At 45.6% G+C, this 15079-nt stretch overlaps 1 protein-coding gene across 1 annotated transcript in view; it reads left to right on the top strand.

Moving 5' to 3' along the window:
- Positions 1–15079, top strand: part of Wwc1 (WW and C2 domain containing 1) — a 137142-nt gene that overhangs the window by 61503 nt on the left and 60560 nt on the right. The window contains exons 2-3 of the mRNA XM_021211689.2: positions 4279–4388; positions 9586–9789. Of these exons, the coding sequence (XP_021067348.1) occupies positions 4279–4388; positions 9586–9789 (314 nt within the window). The remainder of the gene's footprint in view (positions 1–4278; positions 4389–9585; positions 9790–15079) is intronic.

Raw genomic sequence — 15079 nt, 5'->3', positions numbered from 1 at the left:
AGAGAGAGAGAGAGAGAGAGAGAGACTAAAACACTTCTCTTCATACTGACACCTCTCTGCACACTGAATAATTCCTCTCCTTCTTGGCATGTGTTCCAGAGAGAACTTTCTGTCCAGATTTCTGTAAGTTGTAGAGTTCCTTCCCATAGCAACTTTCCTGTTTCCCATAGAAGCACACTGAGCATCCAAGGGGAGCCCGAATAAAAAAACCCAAAGCCTTCCTTTCTCTTGTGGCTGCTCCTTCTAATGACGACAAGCCCTATGGCTGCACGTTCCTTCCTGGTGGTAAAATGGCTGTAGCCACTCTGACAGGAATCGGTACCTTCCTTGTGCCCTTCATGTCATTTAATTACATGATCAACATTTAGCTACAGTTAATGACCCGAGCCCCGCTTTCTTGATGGAAAACCGAGCAGTGTGTGGAGTTGATGAATTTCTGGAAACTTGATGCAGTTTGAGTCCTGTTCTCCTGTGCACATTCTTGTTCCCCCGGTACCTTGAGAGCCTGAATTTGTACTGATGACTTGGAAACACATAACTGTCCCATGTGTAGAGGATGAAAAAAGAAGTGAAAAAAGAAGGACGCAACCGCTCCTAGGGATGGTGGAGGTGAAGTTATATTATAGATATGAGTGAGAGTATAGGAGGCAAGGACAACTGGGAGGGCCCAGAGTGAACATGACCAGACTAAGCTGGGCCATGCTGAGGACAGAAAAGCCACCAACCAAGAGAGGCTATTGAGGCAAGAGAGCAAAGGGTAGACCAAAAGGGATGGGGATTGGTATAGCAAAGTATCTGGGTTATGTGAGGCGGGGCAGCTGGGGGCAGCTTGTGCCAGCCAGAAGGGACGAAGAGATGCTGGGAGAGCCTGGTGGTCAGTGTCTGCTTTGATATGTTAGTGGGAACCTCAATAGGTTGTCCTGGGATTGAGACCTAGCATCTCGGAGCCATGGATGGTGTAGGTTTAATGAACACCTTTGTACCAATGGCTGAGGACACTCATCATACAAAACTTCAGTGCCCCTTGTCTGTCTCACACGTCAGTCTCTTCTGTGCTAGCACAGCTCCAGGTTGTTCTGAGAGCTACTGGGTCTTGTTAATTTTTTTTATTGGCAAAGCTTTGGCTCTGGGATCTAGCACTGGAACCGCTGGTATATTAACTATGCATTGTTAAGTATGTGCTTTCATTTGTGAAATTGAACAAGAACATCTACTACCCAGAGAGGGAACGTGGCTTTCATAGCATGCTTTGTAGGCCTAGATAAAAGCATTGTTCAATACTTAATTATGCTTACTTTATAACTGTTAACCACAAATTTAGTTTAAACTAAAATTGGAACTATGTTAAAATTCTTGTATCTAGCTTTTTTCTTTGTTTTACTTTGTTTTAAGTTAGGTTCCTACTATGTAGTCCTGGCTGTCTTGGATCTTGCTATGGAGACCAGGTTGGCCTCAGACCTACAGAGCGTGGGCTCGGTCTCTGCTTCTGCTCCTCTGCCCTGCCTTGTCTGCCTCTCCTGAGTGCTGAGATTAAAGGCATGTACTCCCACCCCTGCCTAGATTCTTTTTTTGTAAGTTCAGTCTTTTAGCCTAGGCTAGCTTCCAGTTTGCAGTGTAGCCAAGGCTGACCTTGAGCTTCAGCCCCCTGCCCCCCACCCCAGCCTCCACTTCAGGGATTGCAGGTGTGTACCCAATACACAGTTGTATGTGGTGCTGGGGGAATGGGGACTTTGTGCATGCCAGGCGAGTATTGCCTACCTCAGACAACATTGTAACTCAAATCTGTCTGTTTCTCCCTACTCCTCTCTCCCCCTTCCCTCCCCCTCTTGCCCAGTTTCCTTTTCCTTTCCAGCTCTCTTGAGACTAGTATAGGCTTTTAACCAGGCGTACTGTTGTGAACCTGTGACCCTAACCCTCAGGAGGCTGGGGACAGAAATAACAGGAGTTTGAGGCCAGCCTGGGTTACATAGTAAACCCTGTCTCAAAACAAACAAAAACATAAAATGAAGGAAAAAAAAACGATTGTAGCCTTCTTAGCCCCAGTTTCCCCTTGTGTGTTTTCGTACATACAGGCACAGCTAGGTACACAGGCCCAAGGTTGACTGATATCAGGGGTCTTCGCTGGTCACTCGTCTAACTTATTCTTTGAGAGAGACTGTCAGCCAAGCCCAGAGCGTCCCAGTATGGGCAGTGTCACTGACCACCTTGCTCCAGGATTTCCTTGTCTCTGCCTTCCAAGGCTGAAGTTACAAGTGGGCTGCCACACCCTCACCTTGCATTTTGTGGGTTCTGGGGAGCTAAACTCTTGTAAACACATTAACTGCCGTGCCATGCCGCCTCACCCCCACCCCGCCCCCAGCTTTTGTGCTACATATTTTAACTTCAAACATGACCTTATTTAACCTACCCAGCAACCTGAAGAGTTACATTAGTCCCCACTTCACAGCTGAAATTTTCTGAGGCTCTGGGAGATTAACTTCTTGCCCAACTTACACAACTAAAGAACAATGCTTATTGGATCCTTATTCCATTATAGTTCTTAGTTTGTTGCCTATAAAAACATACCCCTGGCCCCAGTCACGTGGAAACACAGTCTCCCACAATGTAGCCATGAATTATTAACCAAAGCCAATTGGTGGCTACAGGTCACAGTCTCTGAAACCCTGAGTATGAAGCAGGCGTGTGAACACGTCAGGGTCTGGTCTGCCAGTGGTTTTTTTCAGTGTCACTGTGTCTTCTTGTCCCCGTGTAGCTTTATGTTTGGTTTAAATGTAGTCAACTTCCCATCTCTCTATTAAACGCCTACAATGACAAGCTTGCAGAGAGAAAAGCCATAAATGACTGACTGTCTTGCCTTGAGCTTGTATTGAGGCGACAACAGATCTTGACAGGAGTATGTGACAGAGCAAAGCTGTGCACTTCATAGCCAGATGGCAAGAGATGAGAAGAAAAGGCTGGGGTACCACTCTCTCCTCTTTAGGAAGCATACCTCCAGTGATCTCACTGCCTAAGGGCTCCATCATTTCCTATAGCACCCAGCCATGAGCCAAGCCTCTAACACACAGCCTGCAGCAGAGAGTCTAAGAGGAGAGCTATCATCCAGGTTAAGGAAGAGGCGGTAAGAGCATCACCCTTCCCGTTCCATTGGACCTCAGCTCCCTAACTGTGGAAAGAAGGTGAAGCAGTCTCTTGGGCTTCCAGAACTGACTGGAATGAGGAAAGAGCAGACAGACCCAGGAATATTAGAATGAGTGTTTTAAGGCCAGGGAGATAAATATGGCAGCTCTGCAGCCTGGTGGCCTAAGTTCTCTCTCTAGAGCCCAGCAGTGGTACAAAGTTGCAATTCCTGTGGAATGATGGGAGTCAGAGAGGAGGGAATCACACAGTAACAGGACAAGAGAAACCCTATCTTGGGCTAGAACTGATAACCAAAAGTTGACCTCTGACTGCCACATGGGCATGAAAACATTCGATTATTCTAGACGGAGGCAGCAGCACTGGGGATACTTGGAAGTGACTGTCTCGGGAAGCCCCTGGTCCCATGTGTTCGTTTTCTGGCTCCTGGTTCTCTGGCTGAACCCCTGGACAGATGGTGTGGTGTGCAGTTTTCCAGCCGTGACAAGCCTTCACTGCTTCAGTTGCATGATTTGTTTATCTGCCTGACTTTGCCACTAAGGCTTGGGTGATTACCACCAGTTCTGGGGCCTCAGAGAGTTATTATTGCCAAATAATCAGTTTGACCAGCCTGGCTGAGGAGAGCCAGCAGTGGGTGCAGGCATTTGAGATCCAACTCAATCAGCAAATAAATATGGCTTGCTGGCTTAGACTCCTGGGACTGGAGCGTCTGTTGCTCTACAGCTCACGGGAGGCCAGCTTTTCAAAGGGCAAGTGGGCATGACAAATACAGGACAAAGCCAGGACAAAGACCAGAGCGGAGCGGGCCAGCCAGCTACAGGTGGAAAAGCCAGAGGGGGCTGGAATCCGAGTCACAGAGCCAAGACTTGGCCTTAGAGCTGTTGTGCAAACTATCACCTGGAGATGCAGAAACCCAAGGTCCAGACAGAAAGATGACTTGCCGAAGTCACTGCCACGTTAGAGGCAAAGCATTTGGACTAGAATATAGAGACTTTCCCCCATATCCTTACCCTGATGCTACTATAGAGCAGCTTTACCTTCCCAGAGAGTCAAGGCACAAAATGTCTGGATCTGCAGGAATGGGGAGTCCGGTGTTGGGGAATGCAGGCTAATGGGCTGTCTGTCTCTCATCTTCCTTGCCAGGTACACCAAACCCCTCACCTTCGCTGACTGCATTAGTGATGAGTTGCCGCTGGGATGGGAGGAAGCATACGATCCACAGGTCGGAGATTACTTCATAGACCACAATACCAGTAAGTCCTTTGCCGCCCTGCCTCTCCCCAGGCCCCGTCCCCACGTCTGTCCCCTTCCCTTCTCGAGCCCACCTCCACAGATGCACCAGCCGAGCCTTGAAGGCAGATTGTGTTTTGTTTAATGTAGACTTAGAGATGTCTGCTCGGTTATAGATAGATAATGTATGCTCTTGTGAAAACAACAGTTCGGAAGGGTTTTTTTTTTTTTTTTTAAAATAGAATCTGAAACTTCTCTCAGCTCTATCCTGCTCCTCAGTTTTAGAGGCTGACAGTTTCTTCTGTATAACTTCAGCATATCGTTTCTGTAATATTGCCAATCGTGTGTTTGTACGTGTGCCTACATACATATTTCTGCATATGTTTATGTTTATGGATGGCTTCTTTTCCCATTAAAAAATAGCTGCTCATAAGAGTATCTGAGGCCCTAGCAAGCCTCTAGCTTGCTAGATACTCATAGCATCTTATGTAGATGGATGTAAGTTCTTAGTAGATTAACATGTGAGCCAGCCGACTTTCATTTCCTATGTGTGGCCATAGTATTCAGTCTAAGATGAATATCTCCACTATTGCTCTCTCCTTCTGGGACCGGGGGGGGGGGGGGGACTGTGAAAGACAGAAGTGCATTGTGGGGGGAGAAGTGGAGGAGGACAGGGAAGAGTTGCACAGCTGAAGAGAGATGGTCTGTGAATCCTCTTAGCCAAGGCTAGCCCTGTCCTCTGAAGTGCTGTGCAGAGGGGCAGGCTTTTCCCATCTTAATGCTAAGTCTTTAGAACCGTAAGATGCTCTTTATCCTTCCAGGTAAGAGGAAGAAGAAAGGGAACGGGATTAGCCTGGCACAGTCTGAAGGCTGATAGTAGGCCACCAACTCCTAACTGCCCTGCATCCTGAGTGTACGCTCTGCTGTGTGCTACAGCAGAGTCTCAGTCGGCAGTGTCGTACTCAGTCCCTGTGACTGATTATCGTCATCTTAGTGAGATGCAGAGGTAGCCGTTGGCTGCTCAGTACTCAGAGATAAAGCGTGACTGAAGGGGAGCATGATAGCGCACACCTGTAATCCCAGCCCCAGGAGGCTGAGAACGGAGGTTATGAATCTGAGGCCAACTGGAAAACAGTGATCTTTCCAGTGTAGCTTTGGGCCCATCTCAACAAGGGGGAAAGGAGAAAACGTGGCTGACCTGGGATTTGAACTGATGCCGAAGGATGGAGTTGTCCTTCTGTTCTTCCACTTCCCCTTCTAAATGTCCTCTGCCTGTTATCACTGCCTTCTGGGGAAGCTACTGTGTCTATTTCTATCTAGTTCTAAGCCTTTACCCGAGGAGATACACAGTAGGTATGCACTCAACCCTTGTTAAGTAGAGAAGGGCCTATGTGGGTGGATGCATGAATAAGTGGATGAATGAGCGGTCTGTGCTGGCAACAAAACATGGAAGGGTATCTGAGAGACAGCTAATGGCGTTAATGGCATTGTTGAGGATAGGAAAGGTTTTTATTAGCACTCATGATTGCTTACCGGCTAATGAGAAGTAAATATGCCTAATTGAGTGTGTATGGGGAATGAGGTCAGTGCTTGGAGGGCCGCATCAGATACTGGGTTAAACGCTGATAGACCGGAGCCCTAATCAGCCCTACCCTGTTTTCAAATCGTTGAGAGCATCCCCCTCATTAAGGTCTCATGGCAGGAGTGGGATTTTAACGTGCTTCTGGGAGTTGCTGGAGAAACAGAAGGAGGGGGGATCAGCAGGCTGTGGCGGAGCTAATTCTCCAGGGGATGATGGCAGAAGTGGGGTGCCTCTGTGTGTGTGTGTGTGTGTGTGTGTGTGTGTGTGTGCGCGCACACACATGCTGAGGATAATGAGATGGGACCAAGCGGGAACAATGATATCTAGTGGTTTAACCAGCTCACAGGCTACTGTTTTACCTTTGGTTTGGAAGTAGTATTGTTGGATGGAAGATGCTGTATCTGTAGATGGCTATATTGAGACAAATGCAAGGTGAACATTGCAGCTTTAGTCATTCAGAGCTATGGACCCAGAGCGGTCTGACTCGTATATTCTGTTCTTGGGCAAAATTCTCCACTAATTCTTAGTTTGGTTTTTGTTGTTGGAACAAACACCATGACCAAAAGCAACATGTAGGTCGGAGGATATTTCAGCTTATAGCCTACAGGTCCATCGTGAAATGAAATCAGGGAAGGAACTCAAGGCAGGAATCTGGAGGCAGGAACTGAAGCAGAGACCTGAAGGAATACTGTTAACTGGCTTGTTCCCCACTGCTTGTTCAGTGAATTTCTTATCCAACCCAGTACCACCTGCCTAGGGATGGTACCACTTACAGTGGGCTGGGCCCTTCCACACCAGTGGCCCCACAGACGTTCCTACAGGTTAATCTGGGGAAGCAATGTCTCAGTTGAGGTTCCCTCTTCCCAGACAGCTCTAGTTTATTTTAAGTTGACGTAAAACTAACACACAGATCCATTTGGAACTGGGCTCTACAACTCTGCGTTTTGATTGGTTATAATTTTCTGTAGTGGTCTCCTGTTGCAAAGAGTTGTCTTGATGAGGAGACTACACTTGTCAGTGGGTATAAGGATAAATGTTTATACGTTGTTGTTAGGGATTGTGCTGATTTAGTAAATCAGTGGTTGCAGACTCTCCTCCCATAACCATGATTTCGTTAGCACTGAGTGGTTACCCTCTTGTTGATCGGCTCTAATTAAAGAGCAGTTAGTTACCACCAGGGCATGTGTTCCACTACTGTCCCTTAGGGTTACCCCGCCATACTGGGTGTCTTAGTCAGGGTTTCTATTCCTGCACAAACATCATGACCAAGAAGCAGTTGGGGAGGAAAGGGTTTATTCAGCTTACACTTCCATACTGCTGTTCATCACCAAGGTAAGTCAGGACTGAAACTCAAGCAGGTCAGAAAGCAGGAGCTGATGCTGAAGCCATGGAGGGATGTTCTTTACTGGCTTGCTTCCCCTGGCTTGCTCAGCCTGCTCTCTTATAGAACCCAAGACTACCAGCCCAGAGATGGCACCACCCACAAGGAAACCTCCCCCCCTTGATTACTAATTGAGAAAATGCCTTACAGCTGGATCTCGTGGAGGCATTTCCCCAACTGAAGCTCCTTTCTCTGTGATAACTCCAGCTGTGTCAAGTTGACACAAACTAGCCAGAACACTGGGTAAGACTGCTGGTTGCACCCTTGCTTTGGAAGCTTATACTGGTACAAGCTAGTCTTCAAGGAGAGGACATTCAGGTCAAATCCAGCTCCAGGGTCTCATTTTTTTATTTTTAGTTAATTTTTCATAGGTTTAGACTATTACTTGGCTACTTTTAATGTGTATGTAGTTCTTTGCATAGTAACAATGTTGCATGTTTCCCAGATGTTCAACTGTTTTTGTTTTTTTTTAAACAGCTACTCTTCATGTTGTATCACACTGTCAGAAAAATACTGTATTGCTAACTTTGTGAAAAGCCAGTGTGGGGTGTGTATAAGAAACAGGAGGGATGGGTATGGGGGCACAGGCCTGTGATTCCCAGCACAATGCAAGGTTGCTGAGTGTGGTAGTTGTATACCTTGCATGGAGAGTGTGTGTATAGGTTGAGATCTGGAGCTTAAGATGGAGTGAAGTGGTTGTCTATAATAAACTAAGATTCTGTCCAGGTGGCTGCCTTTCTGTGGGGAGAAGTGTGGGGAATAAAGGCCAGGGAATGATGTTTTTGGTCGTACACTTCGTAGTATGCTTAACTGTTCAACTTCTTCATAGCTTTATACATATCGACAACATGTATAACTTTAGTAAGCACAAGAGCTGAAAAAAGTGGCCAGGACGATCCTGAAGTGCCTACCCAGGTAGGGCACTGTATATTGTGAGGGACAACCACGGCAGCTGTACGGCTAGGCTATAGGGGGCCACTTTACAGAATGACTCGTTCAAAATCAGCAATGTTTAACATAATTCCTACAAGAGACCTTCTGAGTGCCTGATTCCCCAGAGACTAGACCTCAAGAGTTGTTGGTACAATTGCTTTCCATATGGAAATGTGGTAGAGGAGGGACCTCTTTACCTCTATCCCTACCTCACTCCATATGGGAAAACATTAAAAACAATGGACCACAACCCTAAACATAAAAGCTAAACTTATAAAACATCTAGAAGAAAACACAGGCAAAAGCCAAGCCTGGTGGGATAGCATACTATGTCTGGTCTCAGCACTGGATATTATACTTCATCTTAGCTAAAATACTGAGACTTGAGAGTTCTGGCATTAGAGAGGCTGGAGTGGGCAACCACTTGAGACCAGAAACTCAAGATCAATTGCAGGGGTGGGGAGGGGGGAAGAGAATGAAGTATGAGAAAGTCTAAAACATTTTGAAACATACACACATATTTGGACAATACACCAAAATCATTAACCATTAAATGTAGTAAGTTTAGCTTCATCAAACTAAAGCCTCTTTTTTTCCTCTCTCTCCAAAAGATGCCTTTTTCAAAAGAAACTGACAGTGTAAGCCAGGGATAAGGAGAAAATATAAATTAGAAACAGAGGCATAAAATTTTAATACCCTTGACCAATAATTCCTCCTGAGAGTATATAAAGGACATCAAGAAGCACAATATATGCTTACTATTTATCATGTTTTTTGTATAACTATATCACTGTCTGAATTTTAAAAATTATTTTTATGATAAATTAATATAGGAGGAATTATTGGTCAAGGTTATTAATGTTTTATGCCTGTGTTTCTAATTTATATTCTTATACTATTCTATTTTATATTGCTAACAGAGTACAGGATGGCTGTTCATGTTTTTTGAAACTGATTAGCGATTGTCTTTTCCTTTTACACTGAGCCATAGCAAATGGCCTTAAATTCTATTATGCCCTTAACCTATTCCTTCTTTTGGTTCTTCTCAGACAGAACTTGGTGTTCAGTTTGAAAACTGATTTTAATTTTTTTTTTTTTTTTTTTTGGTTGTGTGACAAATCCTGATAGAATTGCTTTGCCATGTAGTGAGTTTAACCCATTTATATTTATTGGCTATAATATACTCATCAAGATAAAGAAACTCATCAATATAAAATGACGAGTGTCTATACATCATAATTTTCTTGTCCAGTAGTGGGTTCTATAGCCCACCAACACAAAAGCCTCTTGTGTGGCTAACATATTGCTCTGGGATCTTTTTCAGAAACCACTCAGATCGAGGACCCAAGGGTGCAATGGCGGCGGGAACAGGAGCACATGCTGAAGGATTACCTGGTGGTGGCCCAGGAAGCTCTAAGTGCACAAAAGGAGATCTACCAGGTGAAGCAGCAGCGCCTGGAGCTGGCACAGCAGGAGTATCAGCAGTTGCATGCCGTCTGGGAGCATAAGCTGGGCTCCCAGGTTAGCTGTGAGTACCTTCCATTGCTGGGGCCATTGCCAGCATCCCTGACTAGCACAGCAGGGACTATCCACACTGAGTACTGTCAATAGCTTCTGTACTTAAATCTGTCTCTATCCATTCCTTGTACAGAACTACATACTCTGTTGTCTTTCTGTTCTCTGGCTGTGTGCATATGCATTTTATTCACATGTATGTGCTGATGGTGGCACCCATGTATCAGTGTGGACACCAGCAGGACTGGGTATTCTGCTCTATCACTCATTTCTTTATTGAGACAGGATCTCCAACTGGAGTCAGGCTGTGATCTTTCTATCTTCCTCTTCTTCACTCTCTCTTCCAGTTGCTGTAGTTATGGGCACACTCAGCTGTGCCTGGATTTTTACATGAATGCTGCGGATCCTAACTCAGGTCCTTCTCAGTGCACAGCAAACACTCTTACCTGCCGAGACATCTCCCCAGCACCCCAGTGCTTTCTGTGTCGAGCATCAACTCCTTGGCCATTTTTGCCTTCATTCGTTGCATTTCGCTTGTAATCATTTTGGAATGTTAAGCAGATTCCATATCACTTCGTTTACAGCTTGCCCACAGCAATGGGAGATGGGGATCAGGGAGTTGTTTAATGGGTACAAAATTTTTGCTTTGGGGAGAAAAAAAGTCTTAGAAATGGATGGCTAATAATGATGGATGTAACACCTTTTCAACAGCAGGAATATACTTTTTAAAAAGATGTGTTTATTTTATGCATATGAGTACATTGTAGCTGTCTTCAGACACACCAGAAGAGGGCATCAGTTGAGGGGCAGCAAGGGTGTTTTCAGTTTCTGATGATTATGAATAAAGCTGCTGTGAACGTAGTGGAAAGGTGTCCTGTGGTAGGATGAGTCTTCTTTTGGGTGTGTGCCCAAGTGCAGTGTAGTGGGGTCTTGAGGAAGAACGATTCCCAGTTTTCTGAGCAGCTACCATATTGATTTTCGTCGTGGCTGTAATCACCAGGGGTATACTTAATGTTGTGAACAGAGTGCTTTGAAATATTTAAAATGGCAATCTTGTTGTATGTGTGTATTTTTGTTTCTGTTGTTGCTGTTAGGTTCATGTAGCCAGCAGGCTGGGGCGAGCCATGATGGGCCAGCCACTGTACCAGTTCTGCCACTCAGGAGCTTCTCCTGGATCTTAGCTATCTGGAGGTCCTATGACATGCTAGCATGGAGTATTCTGTAGTTAATGGCATCTTCTGTAATATCACTCCATAGCCTAGATCACTTCCGACACAGTGTTCCTCCACAGCTGTACAGGCTGGACATCAGAGATGAAGGAAGTGCTGGCACAGATGGGTTCTTACGAGAGCTCTCTTGGCTTACACATAGCGGCCCTCTTGCTGTGACATCATAGCACATGGCCGAGACCATACTCACTGGACTCAGACTCCTTATGTCTAACTGTGGAAATGTTAATAATGCCTTTTTCTGATGAGTCCGCAGCAAGATTTTTAGCCACAGTGCCATTGACATTTGGAGCAGGCACTGAGAATGTCCTGCATGTGGAAGGATATTCGGTGTCCTTCTGGTCTCTATTCACTAAGTACCAGCAGGACCCCTTCCTTGCAAGTTTTAACAAACAAACAAACAAAACATTTCCAGATATCTCGGTGACCCGTAGAAGGCAAAATCGGCTCCATTTGAACGGCACTGGTCTAGGGAAAGTACCCAGTACAATTTCCTTAGAAACATCTTAATGGCTACGTAAATATCCTCATCAACACATAACTCCATGGTTAAAATGGGACTTACCTCCAAGTCCCAAGCTAGATCGAGAGGATTTACATTTTATATTTTTATGTGCATGTGTGCCACGGTGCACCTATGAAGGCCGAAGGACAGCTCATTAGACTTGACAGCAAGGGTCTATCTGCCAAGCTACTTTATCTGTCCAGATGTTCAATATTTTTTTGTATCAATTCATCTGTGTGTATGTGGGCATGAAAGTGTGTGCATGCGTGTGTACAGTGTGCATGTGTATGTGCATGTGTATGAATAGGGGGAGGGGTATGCCTGAGTGTGTAAAGAAGCCAGAAGCGGGTCTCAGATACCTCAGTGGTGGAATTACAGACATTAGTGGGATGCCTAGCTTATTATATACATGCTGAGATGTAATGTGTGTGTGTTTAAGGGAATACTCTCACCATGTAACCCTGGCTGGTCTTGAACTCACTATGTAGACCAGGCTGATCCCTGACTTACAGAGATGACTTACCTGCTTCTGCCTCCCAAGTGCTGTGACTAGAGGCCTGTGCTACCATATGTGGTCCCATATAATATTTTCAGGTCCAGCACCGGAAACAGACTGTCTGGCTTTAAGTACAATCTGCCAGCTCTATAACCTTATAAACTTCTTGGTCTTCTTTTGTGTGTACAAAACTGACCTAATAACTTTTCTATGGGATTTTTACCTAGTCAATTGTCCAATCATCAATAAAGTTATATTATTATTTATTGCAACTGTGAATGAATTTTCACAGTTCCCTGGCACAAAGAAGATAATCTGAGTTTCCCGAATCTATAAAACCAAAATCTAAAATGTTCCGAAATCTAGAATTATTTGTCACTGTAATACCACATGAGAGATGTCATATCATGGACTTTGTGTCACGCACAAAAGTACTTAAAGTATCATCTAAGTACTTTCACGCCAGATGCAATAGCAGATATCTTTAATCCCAGCACTGAGGCAGAGGCAGGGAGATCTCTGTGAGTTTGAGGCTAGCCTGGTCTATAAGCTCCAGGTCAACCCTAGGTTACAGAGTGAGACCCTGCTTCAAAATAAGTAAATAAAGATACTTTCCGTTCATATCAACCATGAATACATTTCCTATATTTTTGCCTTGGGTCCTATGCCTGAGATACCTCATTATGTAAATGCAAGCATTTCAAAAATGCAAAAATTCTGAAAGCTGAAACCGATCCAGCAGCACACATTTCAAACAGGAATGCGCTGCCTTTAAATACACAGCCCAAGACAGGAAGCAAGTGATGCGGTTCTTCAGCCCATCAGTACAACTTTCAGACATCCTGAAAACCCGAGACAGTCTGGGGGGGCCACCGCCCCCATGGGATCACATCAGGCAACTAGGTTTGAGACTGCCTACTCCCAGCCCAGCAATCCCAGTTAAAGGAGGTATGGCAGAGCCTCATCTTCATCTTCTTGTAGGTTTTATAAATCTTCTTGGATAACAGGCTCTCAAGGCTACATGTCTGGCCTCTAACTCAGATGGCCTGCTGGGCCTTGTGAAGATTTCACCGTTTGGCCTCGTCTGCTGTGAGTACCAGTCATGGGTGGGGCTGTACTGTGGGGCTGACTTTATCATTGACTTGCTGGTGTAATCTCCCTGCCCGTGGGGAAGCAGAAAGAAACCAGCATTTATTGTGCACCTACTGTATGCTTAGAAAGCAATAAGCAAGGCCTTCCACTTATACTCTCCTGCAAGGTAGTGACAAGGAAACAATAAGTGGCCTTTTCCAGAGTCACACCACTGCAGGATAGCCAAGCAGGTCTGACCTTGAAATCTTTATTCCCTTCATGTAAGGCAAGTTCACAAATCACATGTCAAGGGTCCTGGCCTCTGTCTGGGTCCTCCCAGCCTGAAGCAGGTGAAGAATTGGGAGATCTGGGTCCTTTGAGGCCTTGCTATGCTCATTTGCCTCTCCAGGCTTTGATTTCTCAACTGAGAAATGAGTCACTGGGACACCATAGTTTTTTTTTTTAAAAAAAAATGCCAGCAGGAGGGCTGAGTTGGCTCAGCATGTAAAAGTCCCTGCTGATGCAGTCTGAGGGTGCTGGCATCCAGTGTTTTGTCAACCTGACACAAGCTAGAGTCACCCGAGAGGAGGGAACCCCAGTTGAGAAAATGTTGCCATGAGATCAGTCTGTGGTCAAGTTTCTAGGACACTTCCTTAGGTAGTGATTAGTGATACCCCTGGGCTGGTGGTCTTGGTTCTGTAAGGAAGCAGACTGAATTCCTGCACTGAGGAAGGAGTAAGCCGGTAAGGATCACTTCAGTTCCCACCTCCAGGTTCCTGCTTTGAGTTCCTGTCCTGATGTCCATCCCAGATGATGGGCTGTAACCTGTAAGAGAAAATCAACTTTTCCTCCCCACGTTGCTCGGTCATGGTGGGGTTTGTGTTTTGTTTTGTTTGTAAGTGCAACAATAAGGGTACAAAGCAGAGGGTCCCCTACCTGGACAGCCTCAGAGGAGGGAAAATGAACAGAAACCAGGGAAACTGACAGCTCTGCTCTTACGGAGAACGTATCGTGCGGCACAGCGGCAGCCAGCTCTGGAAACAGGTGTGAAGAGAAGAGAGTCATGAAAGGTTGTCTGAGACAGACTGCATCCCATACTGGTACAGCCAGGTGGTTACCCAGCTCTTACCTGGCAAAAGGCTGAAGGAATGTACTGGAGTTCCTGGACTGGAAGGTTGGAGGATACCAGGCACGTTCAGAGCCGGGACATAACACACTAAGACATAAACACAGGCCTTGGAGAACTCGACCCTCATGTTTCATTTGGTGCCCAGAATGGTGGCAGGCTGTCCCCACCAGGCTGTACAGGACTCTAGGAGACCTGGCCAGAAAAGGGATAGGAAAAAAAAAAAAAAGTTGAAAGACACAGATATTGGGGATTCCTGAGTGAGACAGCCCACAAGATCATGAACCTTGCAGTGTGTAAATGAGTAATTAGATTAGCTCCCACTCTTCAGCACATGCAGCCACTGAGACTCCGGATGTCCTTGTAGCAGAAGAAATAGAGAGACTGACCACACATGAAGGAGAGGCTCGGGGCAAGTAGGAAGGACCCGCAAGAGGATCTCCGCAGAGGCTACAAAGCCATGAGGCAAGACTAGGGAGCTGTATTTCAAATCAAGGAGACCTCCAAGATTTACATGATGTTTTAGGAATCAAAACATGAGAAATAACAGCTACATCGGAAGATTGGAAAACACGACTGAGGAATCTAGGAAGCAGAGCCAAAATACAGTTGAGATTGGCAACAGGAGGGAAAACAGAGTGCTGGTGCCGAAAGCCTATTCCAGATCAAAATGTATCTCACGGCTCTGAGGAAACACAGGAAGAAGCCACCATGAAATAACTCAGCGATTTCCCAGAACTGGAGGAGGGTTTTCACACTGAAGAGCTTCACCGAGTGCCCGACACGGTGTGTGAGAGTCACAGCACACACACACATCCACCATTTGGAAATGTGAAAACCCGAAAATACTGAAACATCCAACAGCCACCCAGAGGG

Source organism: Mus pahari, chromosome 14 (assembly GCF_900095145.1).
Source record: "Mus pahari chromosome 14, PAHARI_EIJ_v1.1, whole genome shotgun sequence".
In the NCBI taxonomy this organism is placed as follows: domain Eukaryota; kingdom Metazoa; phylum Chordata; class Mammalia; order Rodentia; family Muridae; genus Mus; species Mus pahari.
Note: the sequence above shows the minus strand (reverse complement) of the source record. Positions and strands in the feature narration are given on the sequence as shown.